The following is a 26,179-nucleotide window of genomic DNA, read 5'->3' on the forward strand; positions in this document are numbered from 1 at the left end:
GAAAGAAGAACTCAGATCAGCTCTGTGTATTAAGACAGCGGCAAAATCTTACTACCAAAACCTGGTAACAGAGCCTTTTGATATCTCAAATCCCGATAGCAGACTAAACATGGGTCTTCATCCAGGAAGAACTAAGATCAGTTGTGTACTCAAAGGAAATAGGGCCTGTTGGTTTCCCTATTGATTTCTACCAAAAACTGTGGCACATTATTAGTAGGGACCTTTTAGCAGCTGCTGAGGAATCTAGGGTGTGTGGAAAGATACTGAAGGATATCAATTCACCTTTTTCTACACACTCAAAAGTAAAGTAGAAATGGGGAAAGATTTTATTTAGGTTCATCCAAAAATAAAATAACAAAGGGGATTCAAGCAAGAACCCTCCATACAAAACAGTACCCAGAAGAACAAATGTGTCAGGAAAACAGTGAAGGTTTTGAATTCAGTTTCAAATTTTAGAATAGAGAAAACAAAATAACTTATGAGTTCACTTGACCTTCACTGCCAATTTTGGTTAAGAAGTAATTGAGCACCCAAAGATCATCCAATTGTACACAGTCTCTCATATAATTGTCTACAACCTCTAAAGTTCTCCTAATTGGATAGTGGTACCAGTGTCTAAGAAGAGTGACACCCTTGCATTTCTCATGAAAATGATCAAGCTGTCCTAACATAGAGAAAAACTACAAAACAACCATCATGTGACTTGCTTAACAGACATGAAACTTACATCAAAGATTGATGGGTTTTCACATATTACTTTCACTGAAATAGAGAAGAGATGATGAGAAAGACTTGATATTATGTATTATTCTGTTTTTCAATAAGTATGGTCAGCCTTTTTTCCCTTAGTTAATGTCCATGTGGATAACAATACTAAACTTCACTGTGGCTATCCTATTATGTATCATTTTTTACTTCATTTCATGTTATCTTAGATTGAACTTTGGCATTTTCTAAGAGTTGCGTTTGCACTTTCTTAGGGAGCATTTTCTTCTGACTTACTGTGGATTCTTGTACATCACTCCTCGAGTTCAAAGAATTTCCAACCACCAGCTAATTTAAATGGGATCATTTTTCATAGTTGTAGCTTTTTGCTTGATTCGCATGATCAGTGTCATGCCAGTTTCATTGAAATTAGTTACAGCGTGAAGCTCAACATGAAAAAAAGGAGATACGTCCCACTAAATAAACTGATACAACAGAACAAACATGGTAAATAGTAATACAATGAGACCTCATGCATGCAGAATTACAAGAGGACTGGAAGGCTCTCACTTGTAACTGCCAAGCCAAGTAGATGCCATTTAATTTTCATGTGAGTCATATATATGATGAAAAGAATAAATTAAAAAGATAGTTTACCCATAAAGATATGCAGAAACCTAATTCCCAAATGGGTTAACCATCACATACATCATCCAGCTGCGAACTCCGGCATGGCATATCACCAACAGAAACCCATAAATGAATGAAATTTATCTTGTGTTGTTGAAAAAATGACAACTTGTACAAACTGCAAGTAACCATGCACTAGTCTGAAGGACAGCGCATAAATTTTCAGTAAATTATGGAATGATTTCAATTAAACGTTTTAAGTATTTCTTGTAATGCATTGGTCTCAGATACAATTGAGATTCTGAGACATTATCAGAACGCTACCTCCTACAGTTTTGCAGATTGTATTTGCGCCACAGAACAAGAAAGGTAGAGAATACAGCCGCTCATCATCAGGAGAGAACCGAGAACAGGAATCTTTGGTTATGTACCAAAACACCATGCATTCCTTGATAGGGTCATCAAACTCCACCACTGTAACAGGGAAATGCTGGTACACCCTTTCATTCAATATTTTGTGGGGTGCATCTGCCTTCAAAAGAAGTGCTTCTGACACTACCTTTGATGCACACACATTATCCAAGTCATCGCAAGAAAGAACATCTTTCAGTTTGGGAGTGGTCATGTTTGGAAAACGTATCAGTTTGCAAAGGTTACTGCCCAAGATTTCTCTCCTTTGTTCAGGACTTGGATAATGTTTTCTGGCCCAACTTATGACAAAATCATACAGTGCATCTTCTGATTGAACTCTCAATTCATCACTTGACAGCACAACCTCGATGCCGGCCAAAGGAAGATCCAAAAGCTCTTCAGAATGCCTGAAAATCATGATCAGGACATAACAGATTGATTAGTTTGAAGTACATCAGGGATGAATGAGAAATCTTCCACGAGAGAGTCATATCAGCAATGCAAATTTTGTTTCATATATATATATATATATATATATATATATATATATATATATATATATATATATATATATATATATATATATATATATATATATATATATATATATAGATATATTCTCTTCAGAATTTTCAGAATTTTCAGAATTCTGTCAAATTTGGATAAAGATAATTTTAGCCAAATTTGAAATTAATCTTATTTTATAGTATTTATTTTTTAAAAGTTATATAATAAATTCACTATTATTTGCACGGAATTTGTGCATAAAAGTTTTTTCTAGAAAAAATCTAGTGACAAAAAATACTTTCTTTTTAACAAAAGTTAAATTGATATTTTCTGAAAAACTTAAATAACCAATTAAATCATCTATTCTATTCTATAAAACAATATTAATAAACTGTATCAAAAAATTTATAAATAAACTATATCAAAAATTTTATAGCTTCTCTCTAATTCTATTAACAAATTGTGTTATGTAATAAGAAAAATAAAATAGTTAATTCTTCAAATGACAGTAGGTATAAAATTACAAACAGAAAAGAGTCCCAGTTTTTAAAAATCATATAAAATAAAAAATGCAAAATCTAGAAGTCAGGAGAAATTAGAAAGTCAAAGGCAACTTACTTTTCATATAACCTAATCCTGATGATACTTCTTAGAAAAAAAAAAATTAAAAAACATTGTAATAAGAAACTTACTTTTCAATATAACCTAAATGTTCGACAAGAAACTTCTCTGCAGACTCTTTTAATGACTGCACTCTGTGATTTGTAAGCATATTTTGTGGGAGCTGTAAATAATGCAATGCAGAGTCTGTTGTCATTGATGACTGCAACTCCCTGAGGCAATAATCAACACATCTTGTGACATCCATCTTGAGCGCAAGAATCAACACATCCAACACCTCAGCAGTACAAGGCAGTTGAAGTGTTCCCTGATGCATAAACCTCAATACATTCATGAAAGCCTCTTCCTCTGCAATTTTAAATACAGCACCACAACAATTCTTCAGAGACTAAATTGAAACCTAATCTGAAGAACCAATTTAAAACCGTATTCCAAATTGTATAATAGTTTTGGCAAGTACGATTGGACATACCTGAACAACGTATATGAAAAGTGAGATGTCGATTCTCTAGTTCCAGCTTGTCATCTGTGAAAAGCTTAAACTGGGACAGAAGTATGGTATTCAATCATTTCCAAGCTTCTGCTGCATGAAGCCCATGTAGATCTAAATTCCAAATGTCCTTATGTTTTTCATTTCTAAGTTGAAGAATTTCTGCAGCTGCCTTAGCATTTAGTTTATCTGCAGCCAAATGTTCCTCTTTTGATTTTAGAGAAATATTCCTAGCAGTGCTGTGATCGCCTCGCAAATAAGCTCTTTCAGCTTCCCTTGAATGTCGATTTGCAGCCCTGCTTGAAAACAAGCGATGATAATATATGTTCATGCCTTCCTAATTATCAGTAATGATCACCTAAGACATTGGCATGTTGAATACCTTCATAAGAGCCCAAATGCTGAAATGTGAGCGGTCCTCATCTGCAGTCATGTTGCCATTCCCAACCTCTAACATGTCCGGATCTGAAGATATGGGAAAACATACAAGGTGTCCAAAGAAATTAACAGAGGACAACATTTATAAATCGTTTCATTTCCTTTAGTCAGATACAACGTTTCAAATAATGCTTGTAATGATCTGGAATCGGTTGATGGTATTTATAGCGGTTGTTGAAGTAAGAAGTGTATGATAAAAAGATAAAGCTACTAATAATTCTCTGATCTAGATGTTGTTGAGCCTATATGGCAAAAGCATAACATGCTAGGTCTCTGTAGGGAGAGGGAATTTGTGTGATTGCGTCTTCTTGATATGCATTTATCTTGATTCATGATGAAATAACAGCAACTAAAGTCATGACCAAACGATGGTAAACATTTGATTGGAGCATATCTTACCCAATATAAACAAAAGCCCAAAATAAAAAAGAAAAACAAAGACCTAAATTTCAAAGACATCGCACAGTAAATTTTAGTAGCAAGAAAGGTCGTTACCATTCCATCCACCAGGTCCTGCATAGTCGGCCCAAATGTTGTTTTGGTCTGCCCGAGATGTTATACTGGACCAGAGCAAGTCATAAAGTGAGTACAAAACTCTCCAAACTTGCTAAAAAAAAATTATGAATCTTTGCTTTCGATTTGCAAATAAAATGAATTATAAATAGTGCATTTCAATCCCTTCCACCATGTACAATGGCCGACACCATACTATTCATGGTCATGCATTTCAATCCCTGGTTTTCACACCATTCAGTGGAAGTTGAAGCCAAAAAAGAAAACATAGCAGCAAAATTCGGTCATATTGGACTTTGTTGTATGGAAATTTAGCAAGTAGTAAAAATCCGGCAAATTTTCCATACAATATGGATACAATGTGATCATCTTACTTTTGATTGTCTTTTTGATAATATACCTCATGTATTTCATCCCGATCATTCCATAAACCCAAAAAAAAAACAACCCAAAAAGCTCTAAAATATTGAAAGAAAATCTCTAATACATCTTATAGATATAATCTAAAGACAAAATTTTCAAGAAGTGAATTTTTTTTTTTTCCTTTTTCTTATTTATGAAGTGTTCTCAAAGCTGAAATTCTTCTAAAATTTGGAACAAAATGCATATTTTATTAGCTATGAGAAGTATAATTCTGTTCTGGAGCTGTAATGGATCTTTTTGTTACATAATTTTTCTGTATCAAATTGTATTCAAATTCAAACTTATATACGAATGTTTCTTTTATGCTAGAAAGACATGACCTAAATAGAGCTACAAACTACTTATGTATGAAATCTTGTAATCTATGAGTGAAATTATAACCAAATTGAACGTGATATCAAAGATTTGTAAGCAGATGGTGCAGACCTCTCAAGCCACAAGTGAAAATGTGTAAGCCTCATAGTATATGGACTTATGTTTCAGTGTTGAGCTTCGCAGGCTCAAGAAAATTGTAATTTTAAATCTGAAATCATGGATCTTTGATAATAAGAACAATTTGCAAAGGTCCAGTAAATTACCTCTCCCATTTATTCTGTATGTCTAGTGTTGTTCTCCAGCTATTTCCTACATTGCGAGCCCAAGTAGCCGGATTATCGACACCCCTGCAAAAATACCAAAAAAAATTGGAAGTCGCCAACAAAATACTTCTAAAACTCAATGATTTGAATGTTAATCAGTATACACTTTTAACAACATCCAGTGGTATACAAGTGTCCACAGAAAGTAGAGAAGTCTTGCATACCACTCACACAAAGAATAGAATATTGGATGGTCTGTCTTAAGAAGTGCATCCCTCATCCTTGGGTACCTGCTATGCATACAAAGATAAACCCTTCTAACAACTGAAAGTATGAATCTACTCCAAAGATGAAACCCTGATGGAGAAGAACTTCACCTGACTTCAGGTTTTGAACCATCATCGAAACAGTTATCATACTTGAGATAGTCGATACCCTGTTGATGCAACATTGTTGATATTGTAGCATTTAATTTTTCTTCACAATTTACCAAATCTTAACTTCATACACACTAAATAATATTTCTGACATACCCATTCAGTGAATGTTCGGGCATCTTCTTCCTCAAATCCTAATGAGCCAGGTTGCTTTTGACATGTGTATTGCCTAAAGCCAAAACCCCAAGTCAGTAAGTGGTTTTACAAATGGAAGAAAGAAAAACAGGATCTTACCTGAGATCAGGTAAGCTCACGTAAGGTCCCGAATGGGTTATGGTTTTCAAGAATAGGAAAGTCTTGCTGAGCTTACCCTGCATCTGAATATATGCCAATCTTCAGACCCTTCTCATGCACATAGTCAGCAAGGGCCTTGATGCCGAATGGAAATGTCAAAGCACGAGGAATCAACTTTCCCTGTAAGCAAACACAGTTTATATTATATTCTCTCATTGTTTGTGTTTAACATGAAACAAAAATGGCAATTATCACTTGAAGCAGTTTTGTGACAGTTACCTATAAACATGTCTTATATTAATCAATACTAAAAAAAATTAATTAAAATATCGAAAAGGCATAGTGAACGCCCTATGACACCCTTTGGGGAAGGAACTGCAGTGTGAAAACCCTATTATACCCCACACATATATATATATATATATGAAAAACAAAAAACCAGAGAGACGTAGCACTGTAAGAGTAAGTAAACAAAAGAAAATGTATCATGAATCCCCTGAAAAACAAAAAACCAGAGAGACGTAGCACTGTAGGAGTAAGTAAACAAAAGCAAACAGGATGGGAAAAAAAGCCATTTAGGAAGGGTTTCAGGTTTTCGTACGGCGGGAAGATGCTGACGCGATAATCTTCCTGTGGCTGGCTTTCCCCAGCCCTCCCATGTCACTTGAAAATTTTACCATTTTCAGGCCAAACAACTCCCCTGTTGTTGCCTTCTTGAACGAAAGTAAATGATCTGAAACAAAGAAACTTGCATTGTAGCTGCCGCTGCCATGGCTCTGTATAGAACAACTGCGAGCCGAGATGAAGAAGTACTGATTATTCCGAAAGAAAGAAATAATGAAGTTGTCACAGTACTGAGAACAGCCGAAGAAGAGGAGAAGAAGATGAGGATGTCGATGTCATTAATTAGTCAATTCTAGTGGAAATACAAGTGAGCAGGATATCCTCTCAGAACTGTTAGATTCCTGTGCTTCACTGGTTTCTCTCAGTCGCCGTCTCTTGCGCTCCATTTTCACAAAACAAATCACCAGGCTGTGGCGCTGACAAGAAACAGTGCCCCGCATGCCACAGTTATGGGGATTAACAGTATAGCCCGATTTCCATGCCGATGATGGTGATGCTCATAATGACGATGTTGGCCAGTGGTGTTGAGAGGCATGCCACAGAGCAAAGGATTGAAAGCAAACGAAGACGCATTGAAGCGTGCTGCGAGGGTTGCAACAGAAATCACGACAGATACCCGCCAAATATGGATGCCAGGTGTTAACCTGGGAATGAAAAGGACGACGAAAGCTTGTTTCATAGGAAGGCCTATCGGCCTAAAAATTCAAAGTTAAAATTAATATTGTAAGATTTTGCAATCTCGCAACTTTTGAATATTAAATATATCATGGGACAAATAAATGGTGCAAACCTACCTCATTTGGCAATAATATGATTTGGTCGTAAACTTGAAGAATTGAGCAACCAGTCTCGTGGCTACTTCCTAGGCTCAACTGATCATTTCTCAATCACAAGCTTCAAAACCCAAAATAACAAAAATAACATCATAAAGAAGTTAATTAATTGATCAGATGAATTGTTTATAAATTGAACTTTAATTTTCTAATGAAAGGTGAAGAATTGAATACAATATTCTACCCGAACCACAATTTCAATGTTTTCCATCAATTCACCGTAATATACCTTTGCATGTGGACGAAGATTTCCTAGAATTATAAGAGGTCTGGTTCCAGCTTTAAGGAAAGCATGGTGAAATACTCCCGAACATGCAGTCTGATCGTTCTTATTCGCAACCACGGTGCCGGAGCCGTGGGAACCAAAAGCGACGGAGTCTCAACATCCAGTACCAATTAAGAAGGGATGATGCCCTGAGAGCGAGGGCAGGCATTGAAAAGGCACTGCGAGTGTGCAGCGGGCGCTCTTGAGGTTGGTGGGAACCATCAGCATTTGGGGGAGCTTCAAGGTAAACTGTTCAAAGTGAAAGAGTTTGGAGTTGTTTTTAGTTTGATTTTTTGGAATTTTTGGTTCTGGAATTTGGTCGAAAATTTTGAGATGAAAATTTGATTTGTGTTATTTAAACTAGTCTTTTGACTTTATATATGGATTCAACACCCTGAAAAACTATTAAGGCACTTTGATTTTGCAAGGGTTACCCATCAAGCTTGTGATTTCAATAAATTTCTACAAGATTTTAAAGAAATTAAACCGGAAAAAACCCACCCGAAAAGCTTCCAAAAATCTCACTAAAAACAACTCGAAAAGTTTACCTATAATAGCGCAAATAAATTTCTCATTCAGGTAGAGCTCTCTGCCCAGGGTTCTCATTCGGCCAAAGCTCTCCACCCATAACTGAAATGCCCACTCTGCCCGTGTCTGAAAATCGTGACGCAATACATTAAACAAGTGGAATATATGTCAGAGCCATTGTTCAAATTTGAACACGTCACAGTCCTTTCGAAGCCCTCTAGCACATTAGAGAAGTGCTCAACGAAATTTACCAGTCAAAAGAAATTTAAATTTTGATTTTTATAGGTTTTAGGTTTTTTTTTTTAAATAATATTATAAAATTTCCTATGAAGGTTTCCGTGTCCATATGAAATTTCAAAAATTCTAGTTCTCTGATGTAACACTCTAAAGTCTATAGGAGGTTCTGGAAACACTCAAGAAAGTGCAATGGGACGTAATGGAGATTGTTCATCAATTCCTAGGCCATCAGTCATAATGACAACACTGATAGAGTTAGCAGTCATGATATGAGGTTTATGTTCACATTCTTTGATAACAAAGGTTTCTTTTCACATTCATTGATAGCAGAGGAGAAATAGCTATGTATTGGTATCTGTGTACAAGAAATATTTTGAAGGTATTGGAGATTTATAAGAAACAAATGACAAAATACAGAATCACGATGAATGAGGTAGATTATTCTGAGCTTGTGAATCTTGCCTACATTGATTTTTTCAATCCCAACCTTACGACGAGTGCAACACAAGTTCCCAAGGTATTTTTAACTCTCAGTTTTAATTTTCAACTTTCATTTCCCTGGCCTTTCATTCAGTTCATTGATTTAGGCGGAATCGATTAAAATTATTATGTATGGAATGGTTGATTGATTTTTATATAGTCATGTGTAGACTCTGGAATTTTTTTTATATCGTCCATCATGTCATCGACGAAGATTTTTTGGACTAAGTCTTTGAGCAAAGTCGACTTCTTTTTTCCCTTCTTGAGGAGGAAATGATGAAATTGCTATGGAATGAGAATCATCAAGGTTACACTTCGTATCAAGTAGAATCTCTTAATATTTCCATTCAACCCGAAGGTTTGATGTGGATTTGTGTCTTCTTATATTTACTTCTGCTTGTAACTACATCTTTCTCTGCTCAGCTATGAAAAATATATCCATTGAAGTATTTCACTTCATATTTTTTCATATATACGTTTTTCCAGGGGATTGGAAGGGGAGTTATGAAGCTTTTGAAGCGTCGATAAAGGCAAGCGATTTCACAACCCCAATCAATGGCCTTCAACAGGTATGCAGTTCAGCGTTTGAAATGATATTTTTTATACTTGTCCAACGCTTAAAAATAGATTAAAGTGACAATATTGACATTTTTACATCATAACCACATACTACATTTTATGTGGTATTTCCATTTTCCTTCCTTAATTTGTAAAATTTTATTCTTTCTTGTCAACCCACCATTAACACAAAATTGTTCAATTATGAGATTACCCCATTAGATGGTGATAACAATGCCTATTGATTCAAAAACCTTTTTTTTTCATCTTGTAAATAACTACTACCATCTAACCGTTATGAAAACATCTTCCATCCTACCTTTATGAGGACATATTCATGACATTACTTTGATGTTCCACATAGATATCTTGACATAGTATAATAAGGCTCATAGGGTTCCTTACATTTTCCAATATCATTGAATGCATCATTACTTTGAAACTTTGATGTTTGACATGGAAATCTTGAGATAGCATAATAAGACCAACAGGGTTCTTTCTTTAGGGTTTCTTTTTAGCAAAGATAGAGTAATATCTTTATTAATTTGAATTCTTATTTTATAGTAATAAATGAATACATTTTGATTTTATAGTAATAAATGAATAATTTTTCATTTTATAGTAATAAATGAAATAAATTAGTTAAAGATGTAATTTTGTCGTGTTTAAAAATAGACTAAAGTGATAATATTGACATTTTTACATCATAACCACATTTTCTGTTGTATCTTCATCTTCTTTCTTAATTTGCAAAATTTTGTTTCTTTCTTGTCAACCAACCATTCATACAAGATTGTTCAATTATAAAATTACCCCATTAGATGGTGGTAACTACACTTAGTGATTCGAACGTTTTTACGCCGTAAGGCATTTCCCTATGAAAACAAATCCCTTAACTGCCACTGTGTCCTGACCTGCACCATTCAATTACATGTTAGACGATTGAACATTTTTAAACCGTCGGATTAATAATTAGTTGGAAAAAGGAAAAAAAAGCTAATAGTGAAGGCACAGAAGGCACAAAATAGTTATGTCAAGCACAGATGGGAAAAATTGTATACGGTCGCGGTTTCTACCTTTTCCTAGCACACTCATCGTGCATTGTATAGGTAAATATTCATTTTTTTTTCCAACATACCCATGGTGCATTGTACAAGTAATTTTTTTTTTGTTGTTCCCAGCACACCCATTAACGCACTGTATAGGTAAGTATTCATTTTTTTCTTCGGCACACCCATGGCGCATTGTACATGTAAATTTTTTTTGGTTCCCAGTACATCCATTAACGCACTATACAGGTAAATGTACGGGTAGATATTCATTTTTGTGTTCTCTTTTTTTGTTTTCTCTAGCATTTGGGTTTTACAGTCTTGTTCTCTTTTTCTCCAACATTTTTTTACATCATTCTCTTCAGGGTTTTCGGACCTTGGTGACAAAGAAAAAGTTTGATAGTCTCATTTTTTTTTCCAACGTTTTTACTGCATTTTGAAGTTTTTTATAGCATTCTGAAGTTTTTTACAACATTCTCTTCAAGTTTTCTCGACTTCGGTCTTGGTGACAAGGAAAAACAGGGTTTTCAACTTTCAACTTCACTTTGAGGAGGTAGGGTTACCTGTTGAAGATGCAGGGTTGCCTTTAGGTGGTTAACCCTCGCTTTAACAACTGTCAGGTCTATCGAGTGCTTCGAAGCAAAGGCCAGACCTAGGATCTATATGAAATATGTGCCTTTAGGTATGGCAATGGACAAATCTGTTGGCACTAGGGCCTTTCGTCGGGCAGACACCACACACGAAGTCGCACTAGATAGATCATACCCAGCGGCCGAAGCACAACCTCTAAATGACAAAATAACATTAGGCGAAAGCTTCTTTGCATGCAATGCCAACTTTCATGCCATTTTTATTCAAATATGTAGTGTTCCCATTTAGCTCCATGCCCCCTGGGTAGCCTGTCCAATAATTCTTTTACTGCTCTTTCTCTGAACATTCTACTATTCCAGGGACCCAAAAATATATTTCTATTGTTCTTCATTGTAAATACCACATATCTTCTGAAGCATATTCACTATATTCATCCTATATAAATCAACAATGAATATATCTTTGAATGTGGTTGGTAATACCAATTGCACGTGTCTTATGATGCATATTCACTATATTCATCCTGTATAAATCAACAATGTGTATATATTTTAATGTGTTTGCTTTTCATATAAGAAAATTCATCATGCATAAATCAACTCCTCTAGACTTTGATAGCTTGTGGGATGGTCATGGAGGAAAGCAATTGAGACCCATCATAGTTGTTGAAACTCATCATGGCCACTATCAGTTAGTTTAGAAAAAGTATTAGATCCTGGTCAAATAAAAACAGGTCAATTGTTGTACCATATGTAAAGAGTTACTTCACTGAGTGACTTTTGTGAGAGCGATGACCTCCCATCAGAGAGTCTGACATACCGTTTTGATAGTTTATGTTTTTACAACCAATTCATTAGCAATGGGTTTTAACATATTTTTTTAACATAATCAATTTATTTTAATGAATATAATATATGTTTTAAATATATCTTGATATTTATTTATTTTTCGTTTAAATAATGATTTCTTAAATATCCCTATCCAAATCAATATAGATACCCAGTTGTTGTTCGTGTAGATTCATTTGTTTACCTTCACCTTGAATTAAGCAATATTTATCCAGATACGAGAGTGTGTAAACAACTTCAATGGCTATTTATGGCTATTTTTATTGCATTTTATAGCCACTTTAACCCCCGAATATGGTTTCCTTAATTGATGTCTTCATGGTGAATTCTGGTCATGATTTTTTGAGATATGGTGATATTTCATAGTTTGCCTTGTAGTAGTATTTTATAGGTAGTTGGCCAGTTAAGGAAGGAGTGAAATTCAAGAAACAAAGAGTGAAACAGAGTCAACCTTGGATGATGGAGAAAATTGTCAGGCTTCAGGTTCCTTAATCACAATTTGATAGAAAGCAAAGGTAATGGTTTTTCTAATCCCAATTTGATAGAAATCAAAAGTAATGGTTTTTCTAAGTATATGGTGCCTTTTGCTACAATAATGTTGGGATAAATGGAAATATATTGAGATAATCAATTTTAAATTAACTTTAGTAATGAAGTCATTCATTTTCACCTTTTGTTACAAGTATTTCAAAGATGCTTGCTTGAGTGTTACAATTTGCATAGATAAGAAAGTAAGTCCCTTTGCAGCTGCCATCCATTAATTGATATGCTTATTGGTAAGATCAGTGAGGTGTGCCATGATGCTACCAAAACCCTTGACAAACTTCCTATATAAATTGCATATTCTATTAAGTTCTCTCAAGTGAGTCACATTCTTGGGAGTTGGCCAGTCAATTAAGGAGTAAAATTCAAGAAATAATATTCAGGAATAGGGTTTTAGGCGTGGATTCCTCCATTGATGTCGACGGGATTCGTTTCAGTCTTCATTAAGAGGAACTCTCAGCCAATTGGATTTTCCTGTAGACAAGAATTTTGGTCATGATTTCTTAAGATGGTGATACTTCATAGTAATAGTATTTTATAGGCAAGGATTTTCATTTGATGACACTTTCAATACCTCGATAGCAAGGATTTCAATTTGATAACACTTCCAATACCTCGATAGCAATTTAAATTCGTTTTCAGTAAAAAATAAAATGATAGTCATATTTATTTACAGGTCTATTTTGAAACTTGAAATGCTTTAATAAGAGATGGGATGATATTTCAAAACATCCGGTTGTTTAATTAGTTTACTTTAGCGTACTGGGTACCCTAGAAAATATAATGTAGATATTGTTTTTGTAATTTATTGCTATTATATATAATAGTTATTTGACTAGGAATGATAGTTAATTATTGTTTTTGGTTTTTATTATTTAATAATAAATTTGTGATCAAAATTTTGTTTTCCCATCTTATCAAACAGGTGTTAAACAAGTGGATGGGGAGATGGGCTCCACTGACCATCAGTAAGAGTCGTTTCCCACCTGCAAAACAAAACCAATGAAGATCAATGCGCAGGAAAAGTGTGAGCTTGGACTACCTCTAAACTCTCCAAATTTGCCAGATTTATTGATAAGGAGGATGATGAAAGGAAAGAGAGGCTCAAGAGAAAGCGAACAGAGAAGAAAATGGATCTGGAGTCTGAGATATGTCAGCTTGAAGGCTGAGTCCCTGACCTCCCTTAGTCAGACCTTGGACTGATGCTTTATTGTTAATGTGATGCTAGGACTTTCAAATGGTTAGATGAACTTGTGTACTTATAAGAATTTGTCAATTATTAAAATTTTTTTTTTTTTATATACAATGAAATATGATGTTTCATATTAGGATAATAATATCTTTGTATTAATTTGTGTTTTTGATAAATTATTTCTACAATATTTTAAAGTTTTATATTAATAAATTAATTTTTTCATTTTCTTATCAAGTTTTTAGAGGGATCAAATCTTTCTTTCGAGATGCAATTTTTTTTTATAGTGAAAAGAGATTTGATCCTTATCGATGTTTAAAAAATGTTAACAAATATCAAGTTAACATAATAAATTAATTTTCTCATTTTCTTGTTATTTTGAAGCCTCAAGAGAAAACGAACGGAGAAGAAAATGGATTTGGATGTGTCAACCTAAAGGCTGAGCCCCTTACCTCCCTTAGTCAGACCTTGGACTGATGCTTTATTGTTAATGTGATGCTAGGACTTTGAAATAGTTAAATGAACTTGTGTACTTATAGGAATTTGTCAATTATTAAAAGAAAATTATTCAATGTAGATTAAGAATAAGAAGAACTCTAAGCCAATTGGATTTTCCCATAGTTTTCCTTGGTAGCATAGTGGATATATTCATAGTGAATTCTGGTCATGATTTCTTAAGATATGGTGATATTTCATAGTTAAATGCCTTGTAGTAGTATTTTATAGGAAGTTGGCCAGTTAAGGAAGGAGTGAAATTCCTGAAATAAAGAGTGAAACAGAGCCAACCTTGGATGATGGAGAAAATTGTCAGGCTTTAGGTTCCTTAATCACATCTCTTCAATGTACTGAATGCATTCATGTTTTTTTCTCTCTATGAGAGCTTGAAAAGGTTTCCTTGAAGCGGACTGAAGCTTGGGGTATCTTTCTGTTTGAATATCTATCACATGACATATGACTTTGTCCAGATACTCGCAAACATCGACGTTTAAGTTTCTGCTTATCTCAAAGACATAGTCTATCTGTTTCTTCACAGAGTCATGAAAGCAGGATGAGGTAAAAAGTTTGAAGTATTATGCCTTGTGCCTCTTCCAATAACACTAATTCCTCATACACGAAATGATTTCCTGATGCTTCTCTCTCTTTAACCAGATCGCAAAAATAACTCTTGAATTTCCAGCTTAGGCAAGGAGTGCAATGCATTTTAGGCTCATCCTCGAAATCCTCAAATTCACCCATCAAAATAATCGTGTTCAAGATACCTTTAATGGCATCCATCACTTTCATAAACTAAACCATTCCCTCAGCAGAATTATAAAAATGTCGAGGCAATGCATCCAACTGTGACTAACTATTGGAAAATGTTAAGTTTCTGTTTATCTTAAAGAAGAAGTCTATCTGTTTCTTGAAAAGAGTTATGAAAGCCGGATGAGGTAAAAACTTCAAAAGTGTTATGCCCTGTGCCTCTTCCAAAAACACTAATTCCTCTTACATAAATCATTTTCCAGATTTATTGATGAAGAAATAATAAAGAGTTTCTCACAGGTTTTCCAATTGCCATCCATTTTACAAAAATGAGATAATATGGAAGCAATTTTCACCTATACATGACCTTCTAAGCAGGCATGAAGAGTTTAAAACCATAAACGAGCGTCATCAAAAAATTACATTTAAAGCCCCGTAGGCCCAAACCCACAAACGCCCCTGAAAGTGGAATCCAAATCCTCCACTTCCAGAACCTGCGGGGTGAGAATTTTCTCAATAATTAACTGAGCAATATGATCTCCAGCCTTAATCTCAAAACCCTGATCAAAGTGATTGAAGAGAACAACACTCACTAGACCACGGTAATCTGCATCTATGACACCAGCACCAACGTCTATCGAGTGCTTCCAAGCAAAGCCCGAACCTAGGAGTTATACGAGCATATGTGCCTTCAGGTATGGCAAAGGACAAATCTATTGGTACCAGGGCCTTCCCTCGTGCGGGCACCACACAAGAATTCGCACTAGATAGATCATACCTAGCGACCAAAGAAGAACTTCTAGACGGTAGAATAAAATTAGGTGAAAGATTCTTTACATGCAACATTGGATCAGAGGCAACTTTCACGCCCTTTTTATTAAAATATGTAGCATTCCCATTCAGCTCCATGCCCCCTGGGTAGCCTGTCCAATAATTCTTTTACTGCTCTTTCTATGTCATCTTTAACTTAAGATTACATGTAAAGTGAACATTCTACTGTTCCAGGGACCCAAAAATATATTTTCATTGCTCTTCATGGTAAATAACACGTCTTCTGATGCATATTCACTATATTCAGTGTCTATAAATCAACAATGAGTATATCTTTGAATGCAGTTGGTAATACCAATTGCACATGTCTTCTGATGCATATTCACTATATTCATCCTGTATAAATCAACAATGAGTATATATTTGAATGTGTTTTCTTTTCATATAAGCAAATTCATCATGCATAAATCAACTCCTCTGGACTTTGATAGCTTGTGGGATGGTCATGGAGGAAAGCAATTGAGACCCATCACAGTTGTTGAAGCCCATCATGGCCGATATTAGTTAGTTTAGAAAAAGTATTGGATCATGGTCAAATAAAAACAGGTCAATTGTTGTACCATATGTAAAGAATTACTTTACTGAGTGATTTCTGTGAGTGCGATGACCTCCCATTGGAGATTCTGGCATACCATTTTGATAGTTTATGTTTTTATAACCAATTCATTATCAATGGGATTTAACATATTTTTTTAACCTAATCAATTTATTTTAGTGAATATAATACATGTTTTGAATATATCTTGATATTTATTTATTTTTAGTTTAAATAATAATTTCTTAGGTATCCCTATCCAAATTGATATAGATAGCTATTCAGTTGTTTACCTTCACCTTGAATTAGGCAATCTTTATCTAGATACAGAAGTGTGTAAAGAGCTTCAGTGTAAACAGCGTCAATGGCTATTTATGGCTATTTTTATTGCATTTTATAGCCACTTTAACCCCCCGAATAGGGTTTTAGGTGTGGCTTCCTCAATTGATGTCTGCAGTATTCGTTTCAATGTACATTAAGAATAAGAACTCTCAGCCAACTAGATTTTCCATAGTTTTCCTTTTAGCATAGTGGATATCTTCATAGTGAATTCTGGTCATGATTTCTTAAGATATGGTGATATTTCATAGTTTTCCTTGTAGTAGTATTTTATAGGAAGTTGGCGAGTTAAGGAAGAAGTGAAATTCAAGAAATAAAGAGTGACACAGAGCCAACCTTGGATGATGGAGAAAAATATATTTCTATTGTTCTTCATGGTAAATAGCACGTCTTCTGATGCATATTCACTATATTCATCCAGTATAAATATGGCTTTTAATATTAGGATAATAATATCTTTGTATTAATTTGTGTCTTTGGTAAATTATTTTATTAATAAATCAATTTTTTCGTTTTCTTACCAAGTTTTTAGGGGATCAAATCTTTCTTTCGAGATGCAATTTTTTTTTTTTTTAGTGAAAAGAGATTTGATCTTTATCTATGTTTAACAAATGTCCAGTTAACACAATAAATTAATTTTCTCATTTTCTTGTTACAAGAGAAAACGAACATAGAAGAAAATGGATCTGGAGTTTGAGATGTGTCAACCTGAAGGATGAGCCCCTTATCTCCCTTAGAAAATGGATCTGGAATTTGAGATGTGTCAACCTGAATGCTGAGCCCCTTATCTCCCTTAGCCAGACCTTCGACTGATGCTTTATTGTTAATGTGATGCTAGGACTTTCAAATGGTTAGATGAATTTGTGTACTTATAGGATTTTGTCAATAATTAAAAGAAAAATATTTTAATTTTTTTTTATACAATGAAATATGACTTTTAATATTATGATAATAATATCTTTGTATTAATTTGTGTTTTTGATAAATTGTTTCTACAATATTTTAAAGTTTTATATTAATAAATTAATTCTTTCATTTTCTTACCAAGCTTTTAGAGAGATCAAATTTGAGATGCAATTTTTTTATGAGATTTGATCCTTATCGATGTTTAACAAATATTAACAAGTGTCGAGTAATGAGATAGAAATAAATGTGTTTTATAATACATGATAACACAAACAATTAAAAATACATGAACACCATATTTTACCCTAGAATCCTTTACGAGAAAATTGAATAATATATCTACTATTTCTAATGGCTTAAAAGAAGCCAAACCAGCGAAAGTGAGCCCTCCACTCAATTCAGGAATATTACAATAGAAAATCCTCAAGATTTTAACAACTTCATCACATATAATCAACACGCTCTAAGACCATGGGCCAAAACAGTCATGTGCCCACATTTATGATTTCCTTTTAAATTTATTATTACTTAGTATACAAGCAAATGATGTAATCACGAGTCAAAAACATAGTAAATTACTCCATAATGGCTTCCCTCATCATTTTTAATACTAATAAAAATCTTTGCTATATCTCTCATAACTTTGTAAAAATATTCTTTTCGTAAGAAGTAAAAAAAACTTCATATGAATGATCCAATTAAATAATTTCTTTTCAATATTTATCTAGTTTCTAAAATTTCTTATAACATACTACAGCCTTACAACGTTTCCATTGCAACATGTGGTGCAATTGCTAGTTTATATTCTTGTAAGTAACTACTACCATCTCTTTTCTATTTTTAGATGATGATGATTCAATGACTAACAACCATAATGCTTACAAAAGCCTAACATTGTTGCCATTCGAACTTACTGTAATCAAGTTTCCTATTAAGCCTAGCATTTGTAAAATCAAACTTTATTTAAAATCTCGTATTTCTTTTCTTATCATAAAAAGCTTTTTTCTTTATTAACTCTCTAGTTTTTGAAAACATGGAGATTAATGCTATAAAAAAAAATTTGAGAAATAATAAGTGTGTTTCTCATAAATTTATGTAGAGTTTTGAATGAGGGAGAAGTGTTAAAATGAAACTCCAGGGCTCTTCTAATAACCACACAACCGAAGATTGGTCTGCTACAGGGCTACAACTTAATTTTATTTTTCCGGTTGGTCTTCCCAAAAGATATAGAATGCCAATAGCTATCCATACAACTTCTATTGTGTCTCTGGCTTCATTCTCTCCATTCAGCATCTAGGAAATAAGTTGTGCGTGTGGGTGTCCATGTAGCTGCTGCTATAAAGGGCTTTTAAGCAGATGTTGAAATCATAGAAAAATTAAACAACATTGTTAATGAAAAGAAACTATATTATTAAAAAAAGACATCAACGAAAAGAAACGGCATTATTAGAAAAAAATATCAACCAAACTTGAATTCATTGTAAGGACCAAATTTGAAAACCATTCTTAAACAAACAAACAAAAAATGACCAACCAAGCCATACAACAACAACATTGCAGATGTATATTACATATTACAATATTTCACTATTAGATATGGAAAACTTTCCTTTTAATTACATAAATTTTTGAATCTATAGGGTTGGAAGTTTTTAATGGAGATGAAAGGCTGTTGATAATGTTCTTTGATTGAGCAATGTTAAGATAAAAATTCAATTCCCTTGGTTGTTGAAAGTATATATTTGCTTTTTTGGTTTGCTTTAAATTGTTTTATGCTGAACAAAACAGATAGTATAAATTAGAAACAAATGAAAACTAAAGAAAAATTTTCCATTGTGCAAATAGATTTATATTTTCAATGATGTAAATTCAAATACTTTTGAAGATTATTTGATGAATAGAAGAAACATATGTTTACCTTTTTCTAATAAAATTTGAGAAAAATGTTGGACTATTTATTAAATTCTATGAGATTTTATAGTGTTTTAATGTAGCCACTTTTTAAATTTTAAAGATTTAGAACACCATTTCATTTTGGCAATTTTTTTTATAAAGAGTTTATTTAATATACACTTGTTAATAGAAGTACAATTTTTTTTATAACTTTTCATCTTTGAAGAGTTAGATAAATATATGTCATTCCAAATAAAATTAAGACCAACCCTTCAAATTTGATCACTGGTCAGAGCACCATCTATTTGTCTCATTCCACCGATATTAAGAGACAATTGTCAAATTACGAGAAACCGTAACCGTCTTCAAGAGACATGTGTCAAATTACATGGAAAAGTGTATACTAAATTGAGCGCTGCACGGATGTAAAAGAAGGCCTGCCGGCTTAAAAATGTTATCTGTGTTTATGGTTGTTTGAACGGGATCCTAATTAATCGCACACCGTGAAAAGTGGAGGGTGGCCGGTGGCCTTGCGGTCTCTTCGGGAGGTGAAGTGGTTGTCTCCCAAAAGAAACGGACCACCTCTTCTTGCCTGTGCCTTTTATTCCACACATTAAGTGTTGACGTTAGTGTTTCCACCCATTTTTAAACAAGGCCTGAAGTTTTTCTACACCAAATCTACGGACCATATTTGCCCTTTTAAATACCCATCCCAACTCTCGCCTCCGCAAATTTGATCTTTCTACATACATCTGCGCACAGCTGCTTCTTCTAAGTGAATCAAATTTATTTCCAAAATCTTGTGAAGAAGAGAAGATGGTGAAGGAAGTAGGTCGGTTTAATGTTCAAGGATGGGCTGCCAGGAACGAGACTGGCATTCTCTCGCCTTTCAATTTCACTCGCAGGTTCTTCCTCTCTTCACTTTCATAACTACTTCTATTCATACCCATTTGCTGCAAATTTTGGCCCCTTTTTCTCACTTTCGAAATAATGGCAGCCTAAAGATGTGACAAGGGTTTTCCAGGGACTTTAGAGTGCGGATTTTTCGAAGTTCATGCCTAAATTCTTCTGTTCGTTCCCTGTTTCTTATCTATCCTAGTCGTTCGCTGAAGGAAGGAATTATTTAAGGTTTTACGGTGTTCGACAGTCAATAGTCAATGGTTTGTATGTTTTCCATTTTGTATACACTACATCTTATTATTTCTCGAGTATCTGCATCCAATGATTGGTTTCTTTAGTTAAGACTGTACGTCCCTCTACCTATCTTTTCGCTTTATTTTTTCCGCTTTTGATTCACGCTGAAGATCCCGGCGTTGTTTGCTAGTTATTGTTTTTATTTTAAAAATGTATTGAACTGTTAACTTTTCAATGTGTTTGGATCGGCGGGGATTGTTCGACAGAACAGGGCGGTTCCTGTACATTATCAAGAAATTGTCCTGTCCATTATCAAGAAATTGCTTTAAACTTTGCTCTGTACTTGATATGTTATTATTAGGTTCTTTGTTAGGATATTCTGTCCAAATTTACTGGAGTCCTTTTCTGGCCTTCTATCATTAAAATACATCATACCGTTTCTTTTCTTCTTTACCGTAAATGACCAGAGTGAGGTTGTTCTTCGACATTTTTTTTTACAACAATAAATCATCAAAGTCATTCTATTTACTTTTTAAACCTGCAAACAGCCTAGGCTTAAAGATTACTTCATTACATTAGCATTAGCAACACAAAAAAGAAAATCTGATCTTTGTTTCAGCCAGCACTTCCAACGTCTGGAATCATTTCTAACTGAGGATTATTATGAATCTATGATTCATGATTCATATGCCCGGCAGATCCCTTCCATTCTTTTACACCAATTTTCAAAATTCTTTACCTGCTCTGTTCTCTTCTCATCCTGCAAACTGATATTCAGCATTTCTTACATCTGAAGTGTACCAATTTTGAAAAGCTTGCAATATGGGCCTAATGAAAAGAAAAATCAAAGACGTCTGCTCGTCCTGGCAGAAAGCGATTTTTCCAATATGGCCAAAATATACATTTCCTTCAATTGGATCCCTCTGTCCAACTTATGCCCAATAGACCACTTGAGCTTGTTAAATCCAATCCTTTCCAGCAAGGGCACATACAGTTCCTCGAGCTGAGGCTCCAGACAGAAGAAATGGCGTAGCCAGAGCAGTTCCACCAGGGTTGAGGACCCTGTAGATGTCGAACAGTACAAATTCCAGCATCGTGATCGGTATCCATTTGCTGAGGACGTGCATTGATTGAAGGCGATCGAGCGTGCTGTCAAAGACGGGCAAGCGCTGAGAAATTGTGACGAACATGGGCACCACGCCCTTGGAGGCTATGAAATTGTTGAAGGGCCCGTCGAAATTCATAGAAGTGGTCACTATCGTCACATTTCTCTCGCGCATTCTCACCGCGAAGGTTGCTGTCCCCCCGCCGATGTCCAGGCCGATGCGAATGGTGCCTTTCTTCATCCCCAACACTTCGTCTATGGCGAAGTTCAAATCGTTGCTGGTAGTATTTAGCCATCTGTGCTTCTCACGGAACTCAAGATCGAAACAATCTTATACTCCCTGTTTTGAGCCCAATCTTATATAGATAATCATAGATTCATCTCGAATTTCATTAAGTGGGACGGAAAAATACCCCAAATTTTAGCTCCAATTTTGTAGTGTAAATCACTTAGCATTTAATAAGTAATAATCTGGGTTGAAGATCGGATGTATGCGAGTTGTGGCTTTTCAAATGTTTAATTAAAACTTACAATTAAACTTACATTTTAAATTGCCTTGACAGGAAAACTGGGCCGCATGACGTTACTTTCAAGATCGTATATTGTGGAATCTGTCATTCTGATCTGCACGAAATTCGTAACGAATGGAAAGGCTCCCTATACCCAATGGTTCCTGGGTAATGCTTTATATTCTTCGAACAGCATTTCCATTTAGATAGCGAGACAGGGGGATATATGCCTAGAAATTCATGGTCAATTTTAATTTACTCGTAATTCTATTTTTGCAGCCATGAAATGGTAGGTACAGTAGTTGAAGTTGGTTCAGAAGTGAAGAATTTTGCTGCTGGAGATCGAGTGGGCGTGGGCTGTATGGTTGGGAGCTGCCATCATTGCGATTCTTGTAGCAAAGGGCAAGAACAGTACTGTGAGAAGAAGGTCATTTGGACATATGGCAGCATTGATGTTGATGGTTCTGTCACCTTTGGAGGTTACTCATCCTTGATGGTTTGTAACCAGAGGTAATTAATCATTATCCCAGTTCTTGCAACCATTTTTTGGGGCATAGGCTAACCTTTCGACAAATAGCCTCGTTTTCCGTTGATCTATTCCGGCTGAAATCATGGTTCTGCTCATGTTTTCAACTGGATCAAGGCGTTTTGGAGCACTTTTGGAGTTTCCAAATGGACCCAAAGTCTCAAAAAATATTCAATTGTGTCAATATATTACGGGTGAAAGCATGGCGATGTTCACGTTTTCAAACGGATTAAGGGGTTTTGAAACTCCGAATTGACCTAAAACTTGAACAAATTTAATTGTGCCAAATTCCAGCATAGGTCGACTAACACGGCCGGTTTATGCCTTTTTGGTTACAGAGCCTGAGACAATGCCATTGTTTTTTCAAATTGGTTAACTAGGGTTTTCATAAATTGGGTGGTGTGTGGTTTGTAAGCAGTTTTGTGTTGAAGATTCCAGAGAATCTGCCCTTGGATGCCTCTGCACCATTGTTATGTGCGGGAATAACGGTGTACAGCCCAATGCAATACTTCCAAATGACAGAGCATGGAAAAAGCCTTGGCGTGGTGGGCTTGGGTGGTTTGGGACACATGGCTGTCAAATTTGGCAAAGCTTTTGGGTTGCAAGTAACGGTCATAAGTACATCGCCTAACAAGGAAAAGGAAGCCAGAGAAGTTTTAGGGGCAGATCGTTTCCTTATCAGCAAAGATGAGAAACAGATGCAGGCTGCAGTCAAGTCTGTTGACTATATTATTGACACAGTTTCTGCCAATCATTCTGTGGAGTCCCTCCTTAGTTTGTTAAAGGTGAATGGGAAGTTGGTCATAGTTGGTTTACCAGAAAAGCCTGTTCAATTTGCTGCTCCGGCTGTTGTAATGGGTAAGTCTTTTCTGCCCTTTCCTATAGAAGACAAATATAAAAGACGTTATAACACTGAGAGTGTCAAAGGCATTGGGAGTTTAGGTAGATATATTATTTCTGGATCTTGGATTCCTTTACTCAAATTTGGGATTTTATTTTAATTTTGGAAAATTTGGAAAGTTGGGATTTTAATTTAACTTTGGTGTGTGCAGGTCGTCGATTTGTAGCGGGGAGTTCGATTGGAGGAGTGAAGGAAACTCAGGAAATGCTAGACTTTTGTGGAGAGCATAACATCTGTTGCATGATAGAGAAGATTTCAATGGAGAATGTAAACACAGCAATGCACAGATTGGTGAATGGAGATGTTAAGTATCGTTTTGTGATTGATGTTGCCCAAAGTTTCAAGTCCGATGGCATATCTGATGAGTGACGTGTCATTTTTTTTTTTCATTGAAGAAAGATAGCGAAGACCAGTGTGTATGAATGGGTTCAATGTCTTTGTGACAGTGATCTTTTTAAATGAAATAGAAATGATTAGCATATCTGACTGGGTCGTTCGCCATGGAGACACAGCATTATAACCTAAGGTCTTTAGAGGTGGAATGCTTGTTTGGTGTATTATTAATTAAAATGGATGAATTTTTTTCAACATTTTTTAAAAAGGTTGTAAATTTCCAATGTTACAATTTTGTTCAGAAGTTTAATTTTTTAATTTGAAAGTCTAATTTTATAATTTTATATCAATTTTATTTTTAATTTTATAATTTAAAGTCTGGTGTAATTTTATAACTTTATATCAATTTTATTTTTAATTTTATAATTTAAAGTCTGGTGTAATTTTATAACTTTATATCAATTTTATATAAAAAAAAATTAATAAAAAATATTTTGTTATAATTTTTTTAATATATATATATATTTTATTACTTAATATAAATTTGAAATAAAATTTGAATATTTTCCATATAAATAAAATATAGATACTAAGTATTTTCATTCATATATATATATAATTATAATATTTATTTTAAGGTAAATTTTTAAAATTCACCTTAGATCTAACAGAATTGAATATTTTCAATATATATATATATATATATATAATACTTATTTTAAGGTAAATTTTTAAAATTCAATATATACTTAATATTGAGTATGGAATTAATATATTGAGTATGGAATTAATACATGATATTGAAAAATAGGAATTTAATTTAATTGATAAATATTATTAAAATATACATATCAAGTAAAATATGTTAATATCAATTTATAATTGAGTATGAGGGAAATGTTGTAGTGTTTAAATGAGTGTAAATATTTAAATGTTATTTCAATATGGAAGAGATGTGGTAATTGTAAATACGTCTAAATATTTAATTGTCATTGTAAATACATCTAAATATTTAATTGTCAACTTAATATGTGAGATGTTATAATGTCCATAAAATGAAGTATTAAATAAATAAAAAATATTAATAAAAAAATCCAATAAATTCAATTTGTTATATTTAATTGTCAACTTAATACGTGAGATGTTATAATGTCCATAAAATGAAGCATTAAATAAAAAAATAATATTAATATTAAAGCATAATAGGGACTCAAATAAAAAATAATAAAAAAATTAAAAAAATCCAATAAATTCAATTTGTTATATTTAATTGTCAACTTAATATGTCAGATGTTATAATGTCCATAAAATGAAGTATTAAATAAAAAAATAATATTAAAGCATAATATGGACTTAAATAAAAAATAATGAAAAATAAAAAATCCAATAAATCCAATTTGTTATATTGTAATTTAATTTTATTGATCAATTACACACATACACATTAAAATAGATTTAAATAATAATGAATTCATAACGATTTATATTTCAAAACATGTAATTAATAAACATAAAAAATTAATAACTATATCATGTAAGAGTAAATCAACATACTAACTACTAAGCTCTAACATAAAACATTAAAATAAAACATTTGATATTAAAATACCATGAGAATACTCCAAAATGGAGCACTCTCCTACATCTCACACTAAAGATTCTTTGGACAGCATCTTAGCCAAAACATTATTTTCTATATAGGAATGTAAAAGTTGCAGGTCATCAAATTATTCCTATAATTGACAAATTTTCCTCTGCCATGCCTAAGATGTAGAATTCTAAGTTATGCCTTCCATGGAACCAATCTACGAATACTTTAGAGTCTCCAACCTACTTAAAAACTTTATTCTTATTCCAAATTGTTAGCCATAAAACACACCACTTTGCAAAAAATTATGTAATAAAATTTGTCCCTTGACCACCCTTTGACCCAATCCCACCTTACACTTAACAACTCAATTTTGTTGAAGAAATATAACAACACTAACACCACATTTTTCCTTATGACATGCTCCATAAAAAAACCCAGAAAAAACCATCATTAATATCCAATTCTGGGACAACTCACTTCCTTTTCTCCTTAAGAGGCCTCACCCATTCAATGAAAGAGACTCTAATTTAATGAGCTATATCAACAACATTGACCATATAATCCTCAATCAACACCTTGTTTCTTCCCAATCATATGCC

The 26,179-nt window shown here is 33.9% G+C and overlaps 2 protein-coding genes, 1 long non-coding RNA gene and 1 pseudogene across 6 annotated transcripts; 1 reads left to right on the forward strand and 3 right to left on the reverse strand.

The window, feature by feature from the left end:
* Positions 1-613: 613 nt before the first annotated feature.
* Positions 614-5,822, reverse strand: LOC149218528 (alpha-galactosidase 3-like). 4 transcript variants are annotated; one of them, XM_089384084.1, is made up of 6 exons: positions 5,694-5,822; positions 5,541-5,606; positions 5,317-5,400; positions 3,747-3,829; positions 3,347-3,660; positions 2,989-3,222 (listed from the first exon to the last, which is right to left on the reverse strand). In XM_089384084.1, the coding sequence occupies exons 1-4, from the start codon at positions 5,765-5,767 to the stop codon at positions 3,784-3,786; spliced, it is 270 nt and encodes an 89-aa protein (XP_089240210.1). In that variant the 5' UTR covers positions 5,768-5,822; the 3' UTR covers positions 2,989-3,222; positions 3,347-3,660; positions 3,747-3,783. The 4 variants fall into 4 exon arrangements, with proteins under 4 accessions (XP_089240209.1, XP_089240208.1, XP_089240207.1 ...); XM_089384083.1 differs by lacking the exons at positions 5,317-5,400; positions 5,541-5,606; positions 5,694-5,822 and adding exons at positions 614-2,153; positions 4,298-4,352 and having other exon boundaries at positions 2,946-3,222; positions 3,347-3,829; XM_089384082.1 differs by lacking the exons at positions 5,317-5,400; positions 5,541-5,606; positions 5,694-5,822 and adding an exon at positions 614-2,153 and having other exon boundaries at positions 2,946-3,222; positions 3,747-4,289.
* A 42-nt stretch (positions 5,823-5,864) lies between these two features.
* On the reverse strand, positions 5,865-7,295 carry LOC149218529 (uncharacterized). Its single transcript, XR_016249180.1, has 3 exons — positions 6,589-7,295; positions 6,064-6,167; positions 5,865-5,922 (listed from the first exon to the last, which is right to left on the reverse strand). It is a non-coding gene; the product is annotated as an uncharacterized LOC149218529 (long non-coding RNA).
* An 8,107-nt stretch (positions 7,296-15,402) lies between these two features.
* Positions 15,403-16,128, reverse strand: LOC149218530 (deoxyuridine 5'-triphosphate nucleotidohydrolase pseudogene; annotated as a pseudogene).
* A 4,026-nt stretch (positions 16,129-20,154) lies between these two features.
* On the forward strand, positions 20,155-24,113 carry LOC149218531 (mannitol dehydrogenase-like). Its single transcript, XM_089382408.1, has 5 exons — positions 20,155-20,386; positions 22,284-22,397; positions 22,509-22,739; positions 23,174-23,613; positions 23,808-24,113. The coding sequence occupies exons 1-5, from the start codon at positions 20,298-20,300 to the stop codon at positions 24,023-24,025; spliced, it is 1,092 nt and encodes a 363-aa protein (XP_089238534.1). The 5' UTR covers positions 20,155-20,297; the 3' UTR covers positions 24,026-24,113.
* The last annotated feature ends 2,066 nt before the right edge of the window (positions 24,114-26,179 follow it).

Source organism: Pinus tabuliformis, chromosome Q (assembly GCF_031772625.1).
Source record: "Pinus tabuliformis cultivar Carrire ecotype Pingquan chromosome Q, CPIR1, whole genome shotgun sequence".
Classification (NCBI taxonomy): domain Eukaryota; kingdom Viridiplantae; phylum Streptophyta; class Pinopsida; order Pinales; family Pinaceae; genus Pinus; species Pinus tabuliformis.

Bases quoted from the DNA above. Each gene is read 5' to 3' on its own strand.
- LOC149218528 (XM_089384083.1), bottom strand. From the start codon at position 3,208: ATGAATGTATTGAGGTTTATGCATCAGGGAACACTTCAACTGCCTTGT. The intron at 2,154-2,945 runs GTAAGTTTCTTA...CATGATTTTCAG, and splicing joins CATTTAGGTTATATTGAAAA to GCATTCTGAAGAGCTTTTGG.
- LOC149218531 (XM_089382408.1), top strand. From the start codon at position 20,298: ATGGTGAAGGAAGTAGGTCGGTTTAATGTTCAAGGATGGGCTGCCAGG. The intron at 20,387-22,283 runs GTTCTTCCTCTC...TTGCCTTGACAG, and splicing joins CCTTTCAATTTCACTCGCAG to GAAAACTGGGCCGCATGACG. The intron at 22,740-23,173 runs GTAATTAATCAT...GTTTGTAAGCAG, and splicing joins TTGATGGTTTGTAACCAGAG to TTTTGTGTTGAAGATTCCAG.